Source organism: Clarias gariepinus, chromosome 1 (assembly GCF_024256425.1).
Source record: "Clarias gariepinus isolate MV-2021 ecotype Netherlands chromosome 1, CGAR_prim_01v2, whole genome shotgun sequence".
Lineage (NCBI taxonomy): Eukaryota > Metazoa > Chordata > Actinopteri > Siluriformes > Clariidae > Clarias > Clarias gariepinus.
This window is the reverse complement of record NC_071100.1, coordinates 37,711,783-37,733,617: the sequence shown is the minus strand read 5'-3', so window position 1 is coordinate 37,733,617 and position 21,835 is coordinate 37,711,783. Positions and strand designations below refer to the sequence as shown.

The following is a 21,835-nucleotide window of genomic DNA, read 5'->3' as shown; positions in this document are numbered from 1 at the left end:
AGACTTACCTCTGCTGCAGAGGAGACGTTCATTTAGAGTCACCATCCCCAACAATCACCAATGAAACATGCTTTACAGAGCATAAGCAGCAGGCACATCTCCATATCTACAGAGATCATTACATATTTTTAGAAAGAAATACCAATCAGGATCTAGAAGATGCGTATAAACTTTTGACTAAAGGTTTAAAGTATATCGTACGTGGGTTGGGACGTTGACCGTGTCGTTCGACCAATCAGAATTCACGGCGATGGTTGCCTGGGTAACGTCATGGACTAGCTGGGAAGAGGAAATGGCCTGCGCGGCGCTCGGATCTCTATGGTCAGGGATACATGGCATTTCCTGTCTGTGTAAACACACACACACACACACACACACACACACATAGGCACGCACAGTCGGAGGACTGACATGGCTTCATGACCGTGTACAACAAGAAACCGAGGCTTTTCTCCATGACAGAGAGGCCAGTTCGGGTGCTGATGAATGTGGCGGCGGGTTGACGACGCGGGTGTGTTAGCGAGCTAACATGGACCTCGGCTCGATGCTCTACAACAGTTTAAAAGATGTAACATGGAGCACGACAACTCTGCCTCTGGACCGCCTGGTGAGCGCCTACAGGCTGCCCCAGATTGTTAAACTAGACAGCGGTGAGTAAGTCAGGATTAGATTAGATTAAAAAAAAACTTTTTGTATGAGTCATTATTCTTATTGTTGTTGTTTGATAATGTTTATTGGTGTGAACGAGAATAAACTGTGTGTCAGTTGTGGGGCGCGTGGGTGGCTGTGCTCCTCGGATGGAATTCCAACAATTAGCCAGGCAGCTAGCATTGTTAGCATTTGCCTGCTAGCTCTAGTTTTTTTTTTTTTTTTCGAAATTGTTTTTTTATTTTCTCTCTCCGTTGCTATAGTCACCAGTTTTTGGAAGTCATATCAGCGTTTTGTATTGCTACCTGTCTTGTGTTGTTGTTTGTTGTTACCGAACCTGTTTATCGAAGAATGGAAGTGTTTTAAACGCCTGAGTTTAGCCAAGCTGCTGTGTTAAAGTGAACAGGAGAGTTTGCAGCAGCTGCAGGACGAATGAACTCAACTCGGGCACGACTTGTTAGCCAGCTGTGAGTTTATTAAAAAAAAAAATAAACAAATAAATAATAATTAGAAATAACAATTATTTAAATTACTGCTTAATTATTATTATTATTATTTTTACTTTGCTTGTTTAACTTTGTTAGTTAGCTAAACACACAGCCTGTACAAGGGCCTGGTTGGTTCAGGAACAGGTTACACACAGAGAGATAAGTTTATTGTTATTATTTTTATCTCTTGACTCTGAGTGTAGTGACTGAGCTTCTACACTGGAATGTGCCTCCTGCTGACTTTATGTGCATGTAATATGACTTGGGAAACATGGGATTCAGGACAAAACTCCCACAACACAAAGAACACTGGCTTATTCTCTTATGTAGATACACACACACACACACACACACACACACACAGATTAATGATTAGCAAGGACCTCAGACTGGCAACTCCGTTGCACCTCACTGTCCTTGACATGTTTAAACTTTGCTGAAATCAGTTCAGAATCAAAGATCATGAAAGAACTCGTTTATTTTTTATTTTTATTTGAATGAATGAATCACATTACGTTTTTAATTACTTTGCAAGACAGGACTTTATCTATTAAAGTAGAACGTTTCAACAGAATGGTGAGAAAGATTTTCACCTCGACTAATTATCCTGTTTTAAAAGGTTTTCTTTGCCAGCGTCACCTCTGGTTCAAAGCAATATAAGTAAATACAGTTTTTTACGTGGACAAAAAAAAACACATGAGTGCAAGACAGGCGGCGCAGCAGGTCAAATTTCGACCTCACGGATCCTTGTTTCAATCCTGACCTATAGTATGTGTGACGTTTCTTGTTTTGTTGTCTCCTCGTGCCTGTGTTCGTTTCCTCATACCTAGCAAAAACATGCCACAAGGTGGATTGGATAAGATAAATTTACCCCTCCCCAAGCTCTGTATTTGTGCATGGTCCCCTGCAACAAACTGTTCAGGATAGTATTAACATTGTAACCCTGATCAACCTTGGTCAAAGCACCGACTGAAAGCGAGCGTCCGGATCCACTACCGGTAATTTTTGATAAACGTCCGAGCAGGCAGAGGATCCTATAAAAAATAAATTTCTGTTCCGTTATAATCAAATAGAGCTTTGCAAATTCTGTGGCGTATAGTGTCTGAAATAAATGATGCATAAGCCCATGTAAAGGTCAGATTACTTGTGTAGCAAGGCCAGGATCATGATGCGCATAAGAATCAATTCTTTTTTCCATCCCTACTGACTAGCTAATGACTGTAATAAAGCCCACATAGTTCTCTGTTACAGCGTTCGTGTGATATACTGCCAGGTACCTTTTTATGTTAAGATAATGTCTTTAAACGCACTGTACGGTCTCTGTTCTTACTGACTTCTGGCGCTGATACGATAGTATCCTATTTCCATGTTGATGTAGATAAAGTGATAGGCCTGTCATTCTCTCCAGGGGAATTGGTGGAAGGGCTAAGGGAAAACGACTACCTCTTGATTCATTCATGCCGGCAGTGGACCACAATCACCGCCCATAGCCTGGAGGAGGGCCATTATGTCATTGGACCGAAAATCGAGATCCCGGTCCATTATGAGGGTGAGGCTGTGCGCTGTACTGCTCTTTTTGCTCTTGTCTCTTCTATCTCTCTAACTGTGTATCCTATTCTGCCGTGGAGCGAATTGCAATATGAAACAACATTTGTGGTATAATGTTCACAAAAAGTGGGGGGAAAAAATCTAAAGGAAGAACCGGACCAACAGGTCTTTCTATCCAGACAGAAAGTGTTTCCTATCAGTTTTCTGCTGGCAGGCAATTATCTAATTGCCCTTGCTGAATTGAGAATGATCTTAAACCACTTAAATGCTAAATAAAGACATTTAATGACTGATGTATTTAAGTGTCTATTAATACCGTAATGCATCTGTATATAATTAAATGTGGGGAAAATGCATCACTGTTCAGGATTTAGATGTATTAACCCTGCTAATTTTTTTACAATTTTATTTTTAAAACAGCCTCTAAACTTTAAACATTCTGTAAGTTTTCACTCTCAATAAATGATTTGCAGTATTTATATGACTGATCTTTTATTATTAGACCCGTTCGCAAGCTGGCTGTGCTGGTGTATACTTTTCAGCGAGATTTGAATCAGTGTCTCTTAAGCACGCTGCCTCGCCTGACAAGCGATATTAAAATCACTAAGCTTTAAAACTGATTTTAACAAGGAAGGAAGATTGGTTACAGCTACGTCAAGCTGTCTGACACGTGAAACGTGACCGAAATAGTCGCTAGACCTGCACTCACTGTTCAGTTTATTCTTATCTTCACAAAGTCAATGTTAATGTGATGGCAGAGATCAAGAAGCTCCATAACTTGTAGAAGTCTGGAAGGGGAAAATTTTAAATACTTTAAAAAGCTATTGATCTGTTGCCTCAGTTTCTAGGAGGCACTGAGGAGGATTTATTTGAGAATTTTAAAAGAGGTTATACATAAACAAATGCATTTTTCTTGCGTTGGACAGGACAATTCAAACTGCTGGAGCAGGACCGGGATATTAAAGAGCCGGTGCAGTACTTCAACAGCGTGGAGGAAGTGGCTAAAGCTTTTCCTGAACGAGTTTATGTCATGGAGGATATAACGTTCAATGTTAAGGTATTGATTTTGTCTATGTATGTATATACACAGTTTTTCTGCTTCACTTATATAGAGAGCTTATTTACAAGGAGTAATTATTCCCTCTGTCTTATCTTCTCTTAACATTGTTTCTAATCCTGACTGTCACTGCCATGCAAAGGGACAGACAGTTTCCTGTTTTTAATATTAGGTGCATAATATGTAATCTTTTTTATGTTCTGTTAATCCCCAACCTTGACCGGCAGTGCTCTAACCACAAGCCCAGTAGGCCATTGAATCTAAAACAAACTGTTCATTGTCCTCTGAGCTGAATTCACAATGCCACTGCCTTGTCCAGATCGCAGAGTCGCTTTGTCTTAGAGTGAAAGGTTAGATTTGTGTTGTCTGTGCTTAGCTCTTAATTTCTGCTGATTAAAAATATATATATTTTAAATGCCTCCGAGTGTGTAAATGATGTTTGAGAGAAAGATGAAGACGAGTTCGGTCGTTAAACTGTGCATGTCCTCCACAGATGGCGTCAGGAGAATGCAACGAGGACACCGAGGTGTACAACATCACCCTGAACACCGGCGACGAGTTAACGCTTATGGGCCAAGCTGAGATCCTTTACGCGAAAACATCCAGAGAGAAATCACGCCTCAACACCATCTTCAGGCGCATCGGCAAGCTGAACTCGATCGCTCGTCCGGGGCGGGGCAAGATGCCGTGCCTGATCTGTATGAACCACCGCACTAACGAGAGCGTGAGCCTGCCGTTCCAATGCCGTGGCCGCTTTAGCACGTGCTCACCGCTGGAACTGCAGATGCAGGAAGGTGAGCACAGCATCCGCGCCATCGTGGAAAAGACGCGGCTGCCCGTCAACGTGACCGTACCCGCGTGTCCACCTCGCAACCCGCACGACCTGCACCCGATCCGCGAGGGTCACCGCTACAAGCTCGTCAACGTGCGTACCAAGACGGTAGTGGTGTGCTGTGTACTCCGTCCCAACGCTGTGTTGCCTTTACACTTTCCCTTGCATGTTGCCACAGCGATGCCTCGCTTGCTCGTACCTGAAGGCCTGCTGCACGGAGAGGCATGGCTGGAAAGCGTAGTTCATCGCTGGTTCGCGTACTGCCAAGAACAATTCGATATCGACAACTACTCGAGGGCGGTGCGTGATGTGAGGGCCGACTGGCCCGAGGACACCAAGAGTCCCAAGAAAGGCGCCAGTGGGACAGGATGCGCAGTCGGGACTGGCAACGGAGGTGGAACCAATGGCTGCCCTTCCCACTTGCCCAGTTCACTAAGCTCAGCCCGGGACGAGCTCACGCAGTCGTTCCACCGACTGTCCGTCTGCGTCTATGGGAACAATCTGCACGGCAACAGCGAGGTGAACCTGCAGGGCTGCGTTAGCCTCTACGGGGAGATTGTGCCTCCGGAAGCACCAGAGGTGGATTATCTATTTCCAGAGCTGCTAGACAGTTCATCATGTGGTCCTTGCAAAGCGGATCTGCCATACGAGGAACTGTGGCTGGACCACACGCAGACGCATAGTCCTGTACACGAACACAGCGAGGCCGTCCGAGGAAACGTCAGCAAGTCCAGCTGCCTGTCAGGCCTGCCGTACCCTGGTGTGGGTTCTACAAGTGCTGCCTTCCTCAGTGCTGATATCAATCTACCTCCACCTCCGGTGCCTCCAAAATCTGAAGCTGTGAGTCTTACTTATTATTATTATTATTATTATTATTAGTAGTAGTAGTAATAGTAATTTTATTATTTAAGCCACATCCTGTCACACAGTTATTTTTAGTAATCATTATTAATTTTCTTATTTATTTTTCTAAGAAAGCTCTCTAAGGGATCTCTAAGGTATTAGTATCTCTGCAGTATAATTTCATGGATATTCTAGTGCAAAATTGCCTAATGCCTCTAGTGTTGGCAGAATACACATACTGATATTTATGATTTGAAGTATCAACATCGTTGAAAGCAAAAGCAGTTACTTGACAAATTATGGCTTAAGCACAAATATCATGTAGTTAATAATAAAACATAAAGAATAAAGGGGCATGTACCTAAGGGACAATAATCAACAATAATTAGGATGTTGTGTCTTAATTATTTTCCTATACCAAAAATCCTTTTTCATGGATTTTCTTTGCCTAAACAACTACATGTCCATATCTTCTTCTTCTTATTATTATTATTATATAGGACAAGTTGTCCTTGTCTTTGTTGATGTTTGTTGAAATTTGTTATTTATTAAAACTTGTGTCCATGAGTGGTTCAGTATAGAAATTATTATATAAGAAAGATCAGATCAGTATAAATCTGTAAGATGCGCATATAAGCATGTTATTTTATGGTTATAATCAAACCTTGGCGAGTCTGACTCCAGGATTCAGCAGTGCTGCTATAAACTGATGCATCACAACTGTTATAATTATCTGGTAGAGGCAAATCATACAGAAAAACTGCTGTGTTACGCTTTGAGGAAACAGTCAAATTAGCTGGTTTAGACAAACATGTATAAGCAAAGATCTGAGGAGGAAAGCCGAGTTATAGACCAATGTGATCTTCACTTTTTCACTATGCGGTTTCTACCATGAGCTACAACGGGCTTGCTCTGACTTTCTAGGTTTCAAATTCGATGTAACTTAATCACCTGCAATAATAAGTAGTTACAGAAAACTTTTACTTTAAAAGTGCTATCAGAATGAATTCACATAAACGATTCACTGTGCAGTGGTCACACATGTTTATGTAAGCTGAAATAATTTGTTAATGTCGCTAACAAAAAAAAATGCATTGTAATAGCAGTAATTGTTTTCAGAATCCATAAACTGTAACCTGATATTGGAGTTGCTGAGGTTGAAGCTGAGCTATGAAACTCAACAGGGCCACAGTATAAACAACGTCTAGGGATTATGATACAGCCAAGTGATTTTGTTTATTTATTTAAAATATGACTGAAAGTCAAGTGGAAGAAGAGGAATTAAAAAAAAAATACTGGTTTGCATTGAAGTTAATGAAACTGATCAAGTTGCAATTCAAAGACATTTATTAATCCCAGAGGAAAATTGCTTTGTCTTAGTAAAAGGTAAACTTTAAAGGAGGGCTTTTTATGCAAAATTAGCATTTTAGTCATCTGTAGACATTTAAATCAGAGTCCATTGGATGTATAGAAAAAGAAATCCCTACTTTTTGTCAAATTTCCATGTTGCACTGAAGTTGTATCTGACATTTTTCCTCTAACGTGATCTTGCAGTCGGCAAGATGGTCGTAGTGGTTAGCACTGTTCCCTCGCATCTCCTGGGTCGGGGATGTAGTTTGCATATTGCCTAAATTGCCTAATGCCTCTAGTGTTGGCAAAATACACATACTGATGAACAAAGCAGTTACTTGACAAATTATGGCTTAAGCACAAATATCATCATGTAGTTAGGAATAAAACATAAAGGGGCATGTAGCTAAAGGACATTAATCAACAATATTCAGGATGTTGTGTCTTGATTATTTTACTTATACCAAAATAATTTTTCATGGATTTTTCGATGCCTAAAGAACTACATGTCCATATCTTTTCATTATTATTATAGTTACTTTTGTTCTCGTCTCTGTTGAAGTTTGTTGGAATTTGTTAAACTTCATTAACCATAATACTAGTAGTTTGCATTTTCTTTTTTCTTCTCCCCGTGCTTGGTGGGTTTCCTCCAGGTATTCAGTTGTCCTCATACAGTCCAAAGACATGCAGAGTAGGCTAATTTACATTTTCCAAATTCCCTGTAGTGTGTAAGTGAATGTTTGAGAGTGTGTACCCCGCCTTGTGTCCTGGGATAGGCTCCGGGCTCCCCATGACTGCTCATAAGCAGTATAGAGAATAAGTGAGAGTGAGTGACTTCATACATGAAGACCCCCTCCTCAGCTAGCTCATTTCCATAGACACTTGAATGGTGGCAGTGGTGGGATAAAAAAAAAAGAGTTTGTGGTATAAAAAAATGTGTGAGCTATATTTTGGCTAGAGCGTTAAGTTTTAGGGACATGACAGAGACACGTTAACTTGTTTAAGAAATGGTTAAATGTGGGGCCTTTAAGAATAAACGCCAGCGAAACTGAAAAGTATTTCCCATTTTATTAGGTAATTAAGATGTTAGGAGTCATGCTGTCTGAATGGGAGGAGGGATCAGTATTACACTCTGTTATGTTAATTACAGCACTAAAGACACTGAGGAGTCGTGGACTAGTGTGAGCGAATGTATGCAGACGAGCACAGATAGCCATTTCCTCAGCTGCCTTGTAATGCAGGATTAGATAAAGTAAAAACAAAACAAAAAAACAATAGGGTGGTTGGCTTCACATGTCTCAGAGGAGGCACCCTTCCTGGTTGGTTGAACCAACAAAAGACCAGTATTAGATAAAGCAATGTCGTTAGCAAAAAGTGACAGTTAATAAGCTAACTTCTTCATAAAAGCCCTTTTTTTGGGTGATAACAGAGTGACAGTAATAGAAACAGAGCTTTTGATATTGAAACAAATGTAAGCAGCGACCAGTATGTCTGTGCGGATTCAAATAAAGTGTAAATCAAGGCTAAATTTTCACTCTCGAACCATTTGGACTTAAATTTTAAGTCAAGTCCTGTCAGTGTACAGAAGATTAGTTTAGTGGTTGGAAGACGCTTTTTCCATCCTGTTGTAACCTTTTTTTTAACCCTGATCTCCACAGGTGAAGGAGGAGTGTCGGTTATTAAACGCCCCTCCGATTCCTCCGAGGAGTTCCAAACAGACGACCGCGAGCTCCGGCAACATCCCAGTGCCATATCCATCAACAAAGCCACGTCAGCCAGACACCCGCTCCCCGAGTCCAACGCTCTCTTACTATTCCTCTGGTCTGCACAACGTGTGAGTGCTAATCAAAAATTATCTGCTTTGCGGAAAACATAAAAAAAAAAAAATGATACTGTTTTTATTCATTTCAATTTGATTTAGCATTATTTATATAGCGCGATCCTTTTCGCAAAGCAGCTTTACAGAATCACAGGTGTGAAATGTGTGTGAGAATGTATCTAAATCAAAACTTATTTTGGTGCTCGTTGTTGCAGGGGCGGCGAGAGCGAGTCCTTGAAAGAGATGGAGGAGCAGAACCACGTGTGTTATCCGTGCAACTGGATTCGAACAGACGCCAACAAAAGCACGAAGCCCTCAGTCCCTCCCCCCTGTCCACGCAGTCCCTCGACGGACACCGCGCTCTCCCGTCTCTCCTGGCCAAATGACTTCTGCGGGCCCGATTTTCACAAAACTGAGGACTTCTCATCAGTACATTGCCGTAGTTACTCCAGCTACCCGAGGAAAAGGACCCCCGGCACGCCTAAGACTTGTTCCTCAGGCCTCTTTGACTTTGACAGGGGAGGGAGGAGCGGTGCAGCCGCTCAGGCCCAACAGCCTGCCCAGTTTTGTACTAAATCGATTAGCTATACCTTAGAAATGTACAGAGACAAACCGATTGAGAAATGTGACACTAAACAAAGCAGATCCTGTCCTATCTTGCCGCCAAGAACCCCAAAACCCAGCGATGAGAAGAAGGACAAGGAAGACGTAGCAAATGTGACAAGCGTTAACACTACACATCAGGTGGACAGAGTAAACCAGGGAACTGCTGCACCGTCCTGCCCTCCTGCAACTGGGCAACAGTGGCAACCACCAAGCAACCTCTCAGGCCTTTGTGTTGAAGAGGTGTCCAAATCACTACGTTTCATCGGCATGTCAGAGGACGTGGTCGGTTTGTTCGTCCGAGAGAAAATCGATGGCAATTTGCTCATGCAGCTAACAGAAGAGATTCTGTCAGAGGACTTTAAGTTAAGCAAACTACAGGTGAAAAAACTCATGCAGTTTATTGGTGGCTGGAGGCCCAAAATGTAAGCACGAACAAAAACAAAAAGAAAAATTCAATGCGCTGCATAACACTAAAGCCTTCAGTATTGCCTTCGACTGTTTTGTATCTATATGCTATGCACAGTCTGAAGCCTTGTAATGATTTTACTGGTTTGTAGAATATATATGATATATGAATATAGGGTGCTTTGTGTATTAACTTCCCATGTCTTGAACAGTCCTCGTGTCTCCATGTAATCTCTTTCTGTGACCTTACGGTACATGCACAACACAACACTACGGATTTTGCTTAAACCAAAAGCTTTTCAAAAGTATGAATATATTTTGATCAAACTCTATCATGCCTTTAGCTTTCTTGGTTAAACCGTTGTAGAAATGGTGACTTTCAGGGATCTGGATCTGAGGCTGCGTTCACATTACCAGCCTAAAAAGAATCAATTCGGATTTTTTTTTTCTTTTTACTCTAATGTGACAGATTTAGATTTTTTTTTTTTAGGGCTGTCTGAACACACGACTAGAATGGTTTTCAGATCAGATCTAAATAATTTTTCGTATGCGTTCCTAGATTGGATACATACCCGATAATGGTCATGTGACCTCAATGAGAACAGACAGGTCAGAATCCATGCAGCTTTTTTTTTTTTTAGCTTGCTGTGGGGATTTCGTATCAGCGCTTAGCAGTAGCTGCTAAAACAGCGAGGTGCCGGGCTTTCTTCTGGACGTAAAAAAAAAATACAGTCGACTAACTTCTCGTCAGCTTCCAGAGCAAAGCTCCCAGCATATTTTTGCTAAAATTGTGTCCATTGTTAAAAATGATTAAGTGCTTGCACGAACCATAACACACACACACACATACATCCAAACACTTAATTATTCATCAAACAGGCAAAACCTGCCTTTGCACACATTTTTCTTTAATGAACGACAGTGCAACCGCTAAGTACACAACAGTGAAACAAATATTTGATGTTTTTAGAGAAAACAAGTTAGAAACAAAACAAGTTAGTAAGTTAGCTGGGCATCGTTAGCTCTTACACAAGTTATTAAAAGATCCTGATCCAAAATTCTAAACATTGTGCTGGTAAGCTAAGACTGGAATTACCATACAATTCCGGTAAAATGAACCAATATGCACTTTCAATACACTTCTGGTTCAAGGATGTGCTTGGTCACTAGTTCTTGTCCAAACTCTTGTCCTGGAGGACCACCTGCCCTGCACATTTTAGTGTCAGTGTTTTTGCACTTGTTCACTTGTAGAAGTGATGTGGGGTTAAGATCAAAAACACTGCTGTCAATGCAGGATGCAAGAATTTTTGAGGGGATGAACAAATCCAACACATGTCTGCACTAAATGCACTTTAAATGTCTCTTTTCTTTCCAGTGTTGAAAAGCCACTCTAATGATCGCTCACTTTTACTGCTGATCGTTCAATACTGGAACTTGCTTCTAAAATTTAGTTGCTGATTATAGAAACATTTTCCCTCACAGAATGTCTGTCTATTTTAGTGCTATCAATCAGGAATACACATTGGTTAGAGTGCTTAAGAAACGGTTTATAACAGGTTTAAATTTAAAATCACTCACTGAGGTGGCACTAATTTCAAGAGGAATGTTTTTTTTTGTTTTTTGTTTTTTTCCGCAATTATGCCGGTAATTTACATAGAGATTAGATAAACAGATGAACAATGAAACATTACACATTTCTCCTCACATCCAGGGTTCCCAGCCTGCAAAGGTTCTGCCCAGTATATTGGGATCAGTGGCCTGATCAATAAGACAGTCCACCTGCTCTTCCACACTCAGCTCTTTCTCTCCAAGCCGGGCACGGATGTTGTGTTCCTCGGTTCCTCTAGCCACAGCCAGCATGCCCTTAAACACAGGGTCCTTCTCAAAGCCGAGACGCAGCTCCTCACTGATGGAGAAAATATCAGTTAGAAATAAACTACTCAACATCTAACTTCCAAGTGCAATCCTGTCTGCCATTTGTTTTGCCCCCAGTTACTTTTCATACAAACACTTGAATTGACTGGCAAGTTGAGTTGTGCTAGAAGTCTGGGATGTAAAGTGTCTGCTGCTGTGATTTCTACTGAAACTAAATTACAAAAGCTAAACCTCTAAATCCAATGTACTGAAACACTATCCCCTAAGTGTCATCACTGGAATGGTGCCTGGCTTACCACAGTATAACTGAGGGGTTGGCTCCCTCTAGCTTCTTGCGGGCAAAGCTGATCTTCTGTAGAGGATACCAGTTGATCTCCTTGGTATCTACACTCTCAGTCCAGGTGCCTCCTTTCTTAAGCTGCTTTAGTGCAAAGTTCTTTGAAAACATGGAGAAAAAGACGTAAACCGCTGATGTATTGAATATTCATGAGCATAAAACAAACAACAACAAAAAACGGAGACAATTCCTGAAGTAATGGTGAGGTAGGGTCGTGTAGATGCTGCGGTTTCCTGGACAAAATGCTGAAAATGGCTAGTTTTATAAACAATAAGTCTCCAAAGATATGAGACTGTATACGGCCTGTGATTCCAAAGTGTGTGTGTGTGTGAGTTGAGGGGGCATGGCCTGGGCCACTCACTGCAGCTGCGCCGTTCTTGGGTCGTTGAGAGACGAGGCTTTGAAGTCGTGGAATGTCAAGTTACATTTATGTCTTTCAGAAACTGAGGACAGGAAATGTTGAGCATACTCTATACTCTACATCACTTCTTTGCTTATATGCATGTGACATCCTCATACTGTACCTTCCAGTCCAGAGAAGGCTCTTTGACGAACACGTCCATGGTGTTGAGCAGGAGGTCAGGCTCGTCCCTGAAGGCTCGGAGCGAGTGCACCATCACGCTGCGGATCAGGCCGGACTCCGCCATGGGCTTCATCAGACTTACGATCTGACGCGTGAGCCGGAAGGGCATCAGCTCCGGCACTGGCAGAAACTATTCATACAAATATGATTTTTCAGCTATAGCTAAAGCAAAAAACTTCACTAGAAGGTAGAAAGAAATTCAAATGAAACTGGCATGCAAACCTGAGTAGCTGATCCAAAAGCATGGCCAAAGTCAATGCCGATCATGCCACCTGTCTCAGTATTGATCATGAAGTTGGAGAGGTGACGGTCTCCGATACCCAGCACCCAGTGACTGATGCAGAGCAGCGCGTGGGAGCTCGCAAAGTGAGATCGCAATGAAAGGAAGGCCTCAGGTGTCGTACTCATCTTCACAAAGGCTCGCCTGGATGGGATGGAAAAACCGCCAAAGTTTTAACGTAGTGCTTATCACATTCACCTCCAAGGCTCGTACAAACAACCATGAAATACAATCTCTCTGCTCAGTTCAAAAGCCATTATTGAGTTGTTCTCAATCTGATCTCCACATTATAGGTATTTGGCACGCAATATCATACAAAACTTAGAGAATACTGGAAGGTCGTGTACCTCAGCAGGTCCTCCGGTACACTCTGCTCAATCCGTTTAAAGTTCATTACGGTGTCTTTGCAACTGGCCTTCCTGCAGTAAAAAGACATCACACACAGTAATGTGCACTTGGTCTTTCCGTTCTCAGCAGACGGTACGACTCGGTAGGACATTAGGACTGCACTGGAGAAGGGAAGTAGAGAATAACATACCCGTATGACTCAGCATATCTTCTTATTCCCTCAATCTTCCCAGCAATTTTACTCAGCCAAGAGTCGTAGATTTGATGAGGCCTAAAACACGAAAGAAATGAGCACCGAGTCACCGAGCTTGACGAGGAATCGGCTTAAATGGTTTTAAATGATCTGTCAATGGGAACTTTGGTGTCCGCCTTTTATAGTGATATACGGGAAGGCTTTTCTTTGTTATTATATTAATAATAATAATAATATACTTTAACAGTTTTGTTTCGGTAGTAAACTCCTCTGTTGTTGCTGACTGCCATATTTTATAGTGGATTAAACAGCGCCCCCTACATGCTACGTGAAAAATGTCTAATAAAACGGTGTTTTCCTTTTTTTTCTAATGGACTAATGGAACGTCTAAATGGAAGAAATCTAAGGATATGTCCACACATTGTCTTTATAATTCTGTCCACACAACCTATGTTTAAAAATATCTTTGTCCACATGAAAACGCTGTTTTTTTTTTTTGTTTTTTTTTTAAGGAGCATAGGCGGTGTAGTGGTTAGCACTGTCGCCTTGCACCTCCTGGGTCCGGATTCGATTCCCAGCCAGGCTCGATTCCCGTCTCTGTGTGCATGGACCGGTTACTCCGGTTTCCTCCCACAGGCTAACTGGTGTTCCCAAATTCCCCGTAGTGTGTGAATGTGGGTGTGTGTGCCCTGCGATGGATTGGCACCCTGTCCAGGGTGTACCCCGCCTCGTGCCCTAAGCCCCCTGGGATAGGCTCCAGGGTCGTGGGCCTGCATGCAGAATAAAGCGGTATAGAAGATGAACGAGTGAGTGTTAGGAGCATCCCTTATCAACAGGGGGCCAATCAGAAGCCTAGACTGGTTGAGTCCGACCGGGTCTCGTCCAAAACCGCCGTCACTGTCTTTGTGGTCTGTGTAGTCAGAGTTTTGTATGTAGCAGCAGTGAGCTTCGTAGTACATTCACTCTGTTCGATAATGTAATGTGTGAGTAATTGCGAGTGTATGTACACGCATGTAAAAAGTCGAGTAAGCGACGTTGATGCAGTCACTGGTTTACTGTACGCCGTTACACAAAATGTGGTCGTTACACAAGTCCACCATTGCACAAAATATCCTCATGAACAAAGCTGACGTCAAATCAAAGAGACTAGCACACAGACACGACGTCATCAGCAGACAAGGTGATGATGCAACAAGCTTGTTTTGGAAAATCTTCACTTTGGAAGGAGGTTTTCCCAAAAGCTCAGTTTTCAACGACCAAATCTATTGGAGGTTATATATTAAATATATTGGAGGTAACTAGAACTTGAAACAGATAATGCTCATCTATGCTTCCTATTGAAGACTCTATAAAGTTCCCATGAATGGTCTAGGAGGGACTGCAGATATAGTACAGCGCAAGAGTGATGACGAACAACAACATCAGATCTGTCAACTATACTTCACTGGCGGACACAAAAAAATAATGCGGCACCAATTGAGTACATACAAAGTTATGTTCCTCTGCTCTTTATCAGTTGCTTTGCTTGCCAGGAACTCTTTTAGTGTGCAGGTATTTTCCATCCACTCTATCAGCCCGACTCTGCGGAGAAAAATAACACCGACGTAATTAAACAACAGTCCCATGAGCTGTCTCCTTTAGAGAGTCACCTACATACTGGATGCTTTAAACTGTAAGAAGATGCAGAAACAGATGCTCTACCTGCTGGTTATGGGGACAACCTGGTAGGTACGGAGCGTCAGGCTGCGTTGAGAGCAGGATGTGTCCTGACTGAGAATGATGTTCATGACACCGAAGAGCTGCTCGATACGCTGATCCTGCCGCAGATCCTCTCCTCCCTTCACCAGGAATGGGTGGTCCCTTTCATCGTTGCCTCGCACGATGAGACGTTTCGGACGCCGAATGGACATCATCACCTTCACCTTGAGTCAAAGATGCACAGTATTTAGATCATGGCATTTGTCAGACGTCCTTAGACGTCCAGAGCGGCTTACATTTTTATCTCACTATACATCTGAGCTATTGAGGGTTAGGGGTTTGCTCAAGGGCCCAACTTGGTGGTTTTGGGGTTTTTGAACCTGGGACCTTCCGAACCGTAGTTCAATGCCTTAACCACTGAGCTACCCCTGCCCTGGTCAATATAGACAAGGCTCAACTTAACAAGGCTTAACAACTAAGGAGATGTGAAATTAATGGAAGTGAGTCAAGAATCCTTCAATACATTAATCCTAAACAATAATATATAAAAGACATCAATCAGAGTATACGAGTACCACCATTCACAAGAACATACCCTCTCATCAAACCCAGTAATCTTCGCATGGTACTCAGGCAGAGGCTTGGATCTTCCATCATACTGTCCTAAAACAGGGAAGCTAATTAGTCCTCAGTTAGTCTTATAGAAATACATTTGTGAAAAAAGTATTTAATTAAAACATGGATAGTTTTCTCTCCTAACCTGGCACCTCCAGCTCGTTCCTGATCGTGTCTGCGCTGAAGTTACTGAGCCAGGGCGAGTACTCCTTCAGGTTCCCCGGCTCTTTCTGGAAGCCTTTCATGTCCATCATAAGCTGTTCGATTTTCCTAATGTGTTCCTTATCTTTACGCTTCTCGTATAACTTCGAGCCTCCTGAGCCAAAAAGGTTCTCCACATCTTTGAAGAACTTCTGTTAGAAACACAGGACAAACATGCTTTAGTTTTATGCTTCATTTACTGAAAGAACGAATAGGAGAATAGTTTCGGCTGTAGTAGCCAGGAACCTGGCTGAATTTTCTCCTGAACGCTCCGATTCCTTGGGCCTTGGGGTTGCACAGTGAGGTGCGCATTTCTTCATACAGTCTCTTCATCATTTTCTTGTCCATGGTGGGTTTGTCCAACTGACTCTTAACCTCTTCCCACCAATCCTGCCCAAAACAAATCGTCAAGCCAACAGTGTAAATAGGATAGAAATGTAACGTACATAGCCAGCGAAAAAAAAAAAAAACGCATTCAGTACTTTAAAAAGCATGTCAGGATTCGTGAGCTGCTGTAGAGCGTCAACAAACTCTTGAAAAACTCCTCCTCTATCCAGTTGTGTCTTTAGCCTGTAACACACAAATAATACAGTCATATACCGATGTTTATCTTCATTATGAATTTCTTTATTTACACACCTATAACACACAAGTTGAACATACTTCTTGACAAACTCTTGGTTCCTCTGCCCGATGGCGGACTCTTCAAACGTGTAACCTTCACTGCTTATCATGAAGGGGTAGATGAGAGCTTGTGGGTAGCAATCCGCGATCTCCTTCACCACATGCTGCACCGCCACCGCTTCTGGTTTGTCCAACAGTGCCATCATCTGACTAATCCAGCCAATCAGCAGCCAGCACGGCACGCTTACCACCTACCCACCCAAACACGACACGGCTACCGTTAGAGCTTGAAACGATAAACTTAAATTAACCTGGAATGACAATCTTACACTCAAGGCCATTTTTTTTGTTGGGTTTTGAGTCTTTACCTCTTTAGCCATCAGGTCCAGTGTCTCTGCAGGGTAGAGCTCCACCAGCTGCAGTAAGCGAGGGAACTTGAGTCTGGCTTCCTCAGAGTTGAGCTTCAGCGCTTTAAGCATCATCTTCACCACGTGAGCAGGCAAACTCTGCATCCTGGGGGAACTGCTCACTACAAAACACGAACAAGGGCAGCATTACAATACATTGCAATCCATTTTGCAGATAGCCTCAGCAAAAAAATGCATAGATGCGTCTTATACACTAATCTTTTGATTTTATACAGTTTAGTATTTTTATTTATTGGAAAGCCCAGATGTGGGGCGTCATTTTTATAGCTTTAATATTGTTCATTAAACATAAACCAAAGAATGTTAAAATTACAGAAACATCATGTTTTGATATGCAATACTAGATTTACTCTCTTCTCCTTGCTCGTCCTCCCTTAGCCTGCGGTCACAGAAGTTAGCAAGAGTCATGTAGGCCTCCACAATGCCCTGTGTGTCCGCATGCTTTTGGCTGAAAGACTGCTCCTCTTCCTCAGCCTTGTGCGCAGCACTGTGTAATAGCTCGAGAGCACGGGTCTGCAGGCCCTCCACCGCCTGAAACTTGATAAAGTGGTCATGGGTCACATGACAAATTGAGAACAAAATGGGAAAATTATGTGAAGGTAAGCAAGAAGAAAGACGTGCAGGTGCAAAGAGACAAGTCCGGCATTAGATTAACGGATCATAAGGATGTCCTTTTATTTTTTTTAAACAGTATGCATCTGATAATAGTCCTGGTGACTGTAATGAAATTCAGGTTTTATACTAAGGTGCTTGTGATTACATGCACTATGTGGCCAAAAATATGTGGACGCCCGACTATAGCATCACATCCCGAAATATGTATTTGTATGTTGTTGCAGCACAATTTCCCTTCACTGGACTTGTTCCAAACCAAACCATGTTCCAGCATAACAATTTTTGCAACATAAATGTATTTAAAATCTATTTGTTTAGGAAAAATACATCAAATGCAACAGTTCCGTTTAAAATTAATTTCAGCCAAGTATAACACCCAAACACAAGAGCTACCTGGTCCCTGGAAGATGCCCTGGACAGTTCCAGAACCCTCTGTGCTTTCTCTCCGCCGAGGGCCTCTAGAGCAGAGGGGCTACGGTTAACAGCGCTAGCCAAAAGGTCAAACGTGGTCCCCAGTAAGATCCTCTGGTCTCTGAACACTTTGCCAGTGAAGCCTTCACTGCCACTCTGCTTCTCAAACTCCTCTTTACAACACAAACACATAGAGCAGAATTTAGACCTGGCTTTGTCATTCACTTCAGTTAGTCTAGACATTTGAAAGTCAGTTTCTACCAAGCAGTGGGACGGTCTTGAGTAGGGAGCCGATCTGCTCGGCAAGCCCTTGGCTCTGGCTCTTCCGCTGGCTGAAACGACTGAAGCTGTGCACCCAGCGCTGTAGCCGACCTTTCTCGGCCTTCGCCTCCTTGTGAAGCTCTTTCAACAGCTTGGTCGCCACGGAAAAGTTGTTCTTATGTGATTATCATGCAAGGAAAGAAAAAGCACAAGTTTTTGAGAAAAAGACAAAAGTTAAAAGCATCTGCAAAGATTTTTCTTAATTTTTGACTTGGATAATGAAAATTTATTAATTCCGTAAAAGTCTTGGTTTACAAGTACCGAGTATTATGTATCACGCATGCACTTCTTGTTTTGACGCAGAGCGTCACGTGATCACAAGTGAGTCAACTGTTTTTCACTCTCTTGTGCCCCCCTCAAACACACACCCCTCCTACTTTTGCCTTCACAGACACACACACACTCTTTCCCTCTGCTCTACAGAGAAAAACTGCTCTGTCACGATTTTTTTTTAAGGTAAAGTGCAGGTGAATTAGTTTTATTTTTACTTTACAGCAGTGATTTCGTTAGTGTGTTGCTCAATCGAGTGTCATTAGAGAGATTTCCTGAACATTTTTCCGATAAAACAGTGTTTCCGTTGTGTGTGCGGTGTGTGTGAAAAGAGTGGAGAAAGGGTAACTGTGTAAGATGAGAAGGGGGAGAGGGAAGCTTACTTTAGATTTACACACACACACACACACATACACAGCGCCTGCACGCACAAACGGAAACACTTTTTTAAAACTTTTTTTAAGGTAAAGTGCAGGTAAATTTGGTTTATTTTTACTTAATATTTTGTGTAAATTATTTTTATGTATTTATTTTTTGGGGGGCTGTGGAACGAATAATTTAAGTTTCCATTATTTCTTATGGGAAAATTCGTTTTACGAGTGTTTTGAAATATGAGCCTGCTTCCGGAACAAATTATGCTCGTAATCCAAGGTTCCACAGTATTTGCTGCAAACTGCAGCACATTGAGAATTATGTGTTACATGGGTGGGGTAACTGATTCAGTGATGTATCGCAATTCTTCTGTGTGAGGCAATTCACGTATTGCAACACAGACTTTTATTTTATTGATTTATATAAACTATATGGACAAAAGTATTTGGCCAAATCTGCAATGACATTGTATCCAAATACATAGACTTCAATATGGAGTTGATCCCCTTTTGCAGCTATAACAGCTTCCACTATACTTGGAAGGCTGATAATGGAGTGTTTCAATGGGAATTCGTGCTCTTTCATTCTGTAGAGCATTTATGAGTTTAGGCACTGATGTTGGACGAGACACAGTTTATCCCAAAGGTGCTTGTTGGGGTTGAGGTCAGGGATCTATGCAGACCAGGCAAGTTCTTCCCCATCAAACTCATCAAACCGTGTCGTTATAGTCCTCACTTTGTACACTGGGGCACAGTCATGTTGGAATAGAAAAGGGTATTCTCCAAACTGTTGCCATAAAGCTGGAAGTATAGCATCGTCCCAGATGTCTTGGTATGCTGAAGCATTAAGATTGCCCTTCACTGGCGATAAGCAGCATGATTGAAACACCTGAATTCAATAATTAACAGGTTCGGCCAAATACAGTTTTGTCCATATAGTGTATGAACATGTGCATTTGTGGTGGTAAAATGTTGCAGTTCCTCTAAAATCCTACAATAGGTGCTCTACACCATATATATTGGCAGGCAGCTCAGCGTCCTGTGTAATAGAAGCATATGATTTGTTTAGAATTGTCTGAGAAAAGAATATAATATAGAATCGTGATATTTCTATAATCGGGATCAAGATCGAATCACCTCTAGTGATTCCCAGCCTTAATAAACAGTCTAACAGGCTGAAACGTTACATCATTTTAAAGTACCTGTTTCCAGGCACTATCTGCCATGGTCAGTTTCATATTAAACTTGCAGTCCTTTACTAGCGCTCCTAACTCTTCTGCTGTGCTGTCCTGCTCAGCTCCATCCACCTCCATACTGTTAGCAGGAGACGAACACAGCTTCTCCAAAATCTTATCCAGAAAGAAACACCTGCAACATGATACGGTATATATTAGACTAAACACACACACACACACACAAACATCCCTGTATGAGGGCAAAGTTGTTGATTTTATTCATTTTGCAGAGACTTGGCAATTTATTAAGAGAGAAATCAGAACATGCAAGCAAAGCTTAGATGACTCACCGGGATGTAATGATGTCATCCCACACATTCATGGGGTCGATTTTAGCATCAGGGTAGCGATTGGTCCACCTCTTAATCAGACTCCTCAAAGAACCCACCGACACTGGTACAGAGAACAAGAAGATTTATAAGAGGTATCATATGTGAGTAATAGCTATCCTAATTCTAAATCTTAAATGGCAACTAAAGTTTAAATAAGTGAATAGTTTGACCGCAAAATGCAATAATACCCACTGTCTGACGTATTATCATTTTGGCAAATTTTTATTCTTCCCTCACACATGGCTGACTAAAACAGTTCATTTTAAAAGTGTTAAATAACCTTATTTTAGAATATTTAAACTTTTCAGCAATACATGACCCATTTCACTTTCAAACTGTTCAAGTCTTATAAAGGAGACCAGGCAGCTCACCCTCTCCTCTGATGTAATGTAGGAAGTCCTGGATCTCAGTGAGAGCCTGGACGGACTGGAGCATGGTCAGCCGGCTGCGGTTCAGCAGAGGATCAACACTGGAGTAGTTCTGTAGAACAAAATAGTGTTAATGATCACATAAACACTTGTGCGTGTTTCATTTTCTTGGAGAACATTTCTTCTGATTTGTTCTAAAAGTATCTATTTAACCACAACTGGAGTTAGTAGCTTTGGGTCGGTGGTAGCGCAGAGTTTTATGGCTCCAAATTACTGACCAGAAAGTTGGAGGTTCAAGCCACACGTCCACCAAGCTGCCACTGATGGGCCCTTAATCCTGTTTGCTCCAGCCCAGTAATGTATATGCACCAAAAGCTGAACTAATTGTGGAGAAAAGCACTGAAGCCAATATAACGCAAGTAGTCTTTTGTTGAGGTTTTGCTTAAAACCTTCCTGAAACAGCCCTCCCATTTATCCCATTTACCCGGCACGGCATGTGGTGGCTGGCTAGTACAGGCTGTGGCAACCACAGACAGCGGGGCTTCAACCCAGATTCTCAGATCCCCAGTCAACAACCTAGAGCCTGATCCACCTGAGCCACCACTCCCCTTTGGCTGATCATAAATATTAGTATCCAAACACTTCCACACTGGAGCTCAAACCTCATTTTTCATTATTCCATTATTCTTACAATATATTATTCTCCGGATCACAAAACTGACCTGCATGAAGACCTGCATGCAATTATTGGCGTAGTATTTAGCACGATCGTAGTCCTCTTGCAGGATGTACAGGAGACTGAGGTCTTGACTGTAGTGTGTCTCCATCACCAGTTTTTGTTGTTCCACCTTCATGGCAGCATCCACAAAGCTAAGCAGATCCTGGTTCCTCTGCCCCAGCTGCAGCTGCTTCAACATGCTGCGCATCATGTACTGCAGGTACGTTTCCTGGTGGACATTCATGATAAATATAATGCTATTTTTTGCTTTATTTATGTTATGACAGTTTAAAAGACACCAGAGAGCTCATTAATCTACATAAATAAATAAAAAAAAGTAAAAATGTAAAAACTGTGTATAAATTATATGAAATAATGGAGTTATAGTAGGTACCTTAATTTTTTGGGGGGGATAG

General features: G+C 42.0%; 2 protein-coding genes across 2 annotated transcripts in view; one reads left to right on the top strand and one right to left on the bottom strand.

The window, feature by feature from the left end:
• The first annotated feature begins 326 nt into the window (after window positions 1-326).
• garem (GRB2 associated, regulator of MAPK1) lies at window positions 327-9,769 on the top strand. The gene is made up of 6 exons (XM_053505130.1): window positions 327-650; window positions 2,545-2,685; window positions 3,611-3,741; window positions 4,235-5,413; window positions 8,425-8,600; window positions 8,801-9,769. Exons 1-6 carry the CDS (start codon window positions 530-532, stop codon window positions 9,615-9,617), a joined length of 2,565 nt encoding a protein of 854 aa, XP_053361105.1. The 5' UTR covers window positions 327-529; the 3' UTR covers window positions 9,618-9,769.
• A 720-nt stretch (window positions 9,770-10,489) lies between these two features.
• Window positions 10,490-21,835, bottom strand: part of prkdc (protein kinase, DNA-activated, catalytic subunit) — a 58,651-nt gene continuing 47,305 nt past the window's right edge. The window contains exons 66-86 of the mRNA XM_053493419.1: window positions 21,424-21,648; window positions 20,705-20,813; window positions 20,292-20,394; window positions 19,969-20,134; window positions 18,066-18,240; window positions 17,787-17,977; window positions 17,129-17,309; window positions 16,719-16,879; window positions 16,390-16,601; window positions 16,209-16,296; window positions 15,973-16,116; window positions 15,671-15,878; window positions 15,506-15,573; window positions 14,914-15,134; window positions 14,701-14,793; window positions 13,210-13,290; window positions 13,019-13,090; window positions 12,614-12,815; window positions 12,333-12,521; window positions 11,768-11,907; window positions 10,490-11,502 (exon numbers count right to left, since the gene is read on the bottom strand). Of these exons, the coding sequence (XP_053349394.1) occupies window positions 11,298-11,502; window positions 11,768-11,907; window positions 12,333-12,521; window positions 12,614-12,815; window positions 13,019-13,090; window positions 13,210-13,290; window positions 14,701-14,793; window positions 14,914-15,134; window positions 15,506-15,573; window positions 15,671-15,878; window positions 15,973-16,116; window positions 16,209-16,296; window positions 16,390-16,601; window positions 16,719-16,879; window positions 17,129-17,309; window positions 17,787-17,977; window positions 18,066-18,240; window positions 19,969-20,134; window positions 20,292-20,394; window positions 20,705-20,813; window positions 21,424-21,648 (3,234 nt within the window). The 3' untranslated portion in view covers window positions 10,490-11,297. The remainder of the gene's footprint in view (window positions 11,503-11,767; window positions 11,908-12,332; window positions 12,522-12,613; window positions 12,816-13,018; window positions 13,091-13,209; window positions 13,291-14,700; window positions 14,794-14,913; window positions 15,135-15,505; window positions 15,574-15,670; window positions 15,879-15,972; window positions 16,117-16,208; window positions 16,297-16,389; window positions 16,602-16,718; window positions 16,880-17,128; window positions 17,310-17,786; window positions 17,978-18,065; window positions 18,241-19,968; window positions 20,135-20,291; window positions 20,395-20,704; window positions 20,814-21,423; window positions 21,649-21,835) is intronic.

What these genes read in the sequence shown, in the direction of transcription:
- garem (XM_053505130.1), top strand. Translation starts at nt 530, where the DNA reads ATGGACCTCGGCTCGATGCTCTACAACAGTTTAAAAGATGTAACATGG. An exon ending in GATCCCGGTCCATTATGAGG is followed by an intron (nt 2,686 to 3,610) that starts GTGAGGCTGTGC and finishes TGCGTTGGACAG; the next exon opens with GACAATTCAAACTGCTGGAG. An exon ending in TCCTCTGGTCTGCACAACGT is followed by an intron (nt 8,601 to 8,800) that starts GTGAGTGCTAAT and finishes TCGTTGTTGCAG; the next exon opens with GGGCGGCGAGAGCGAGTCCT.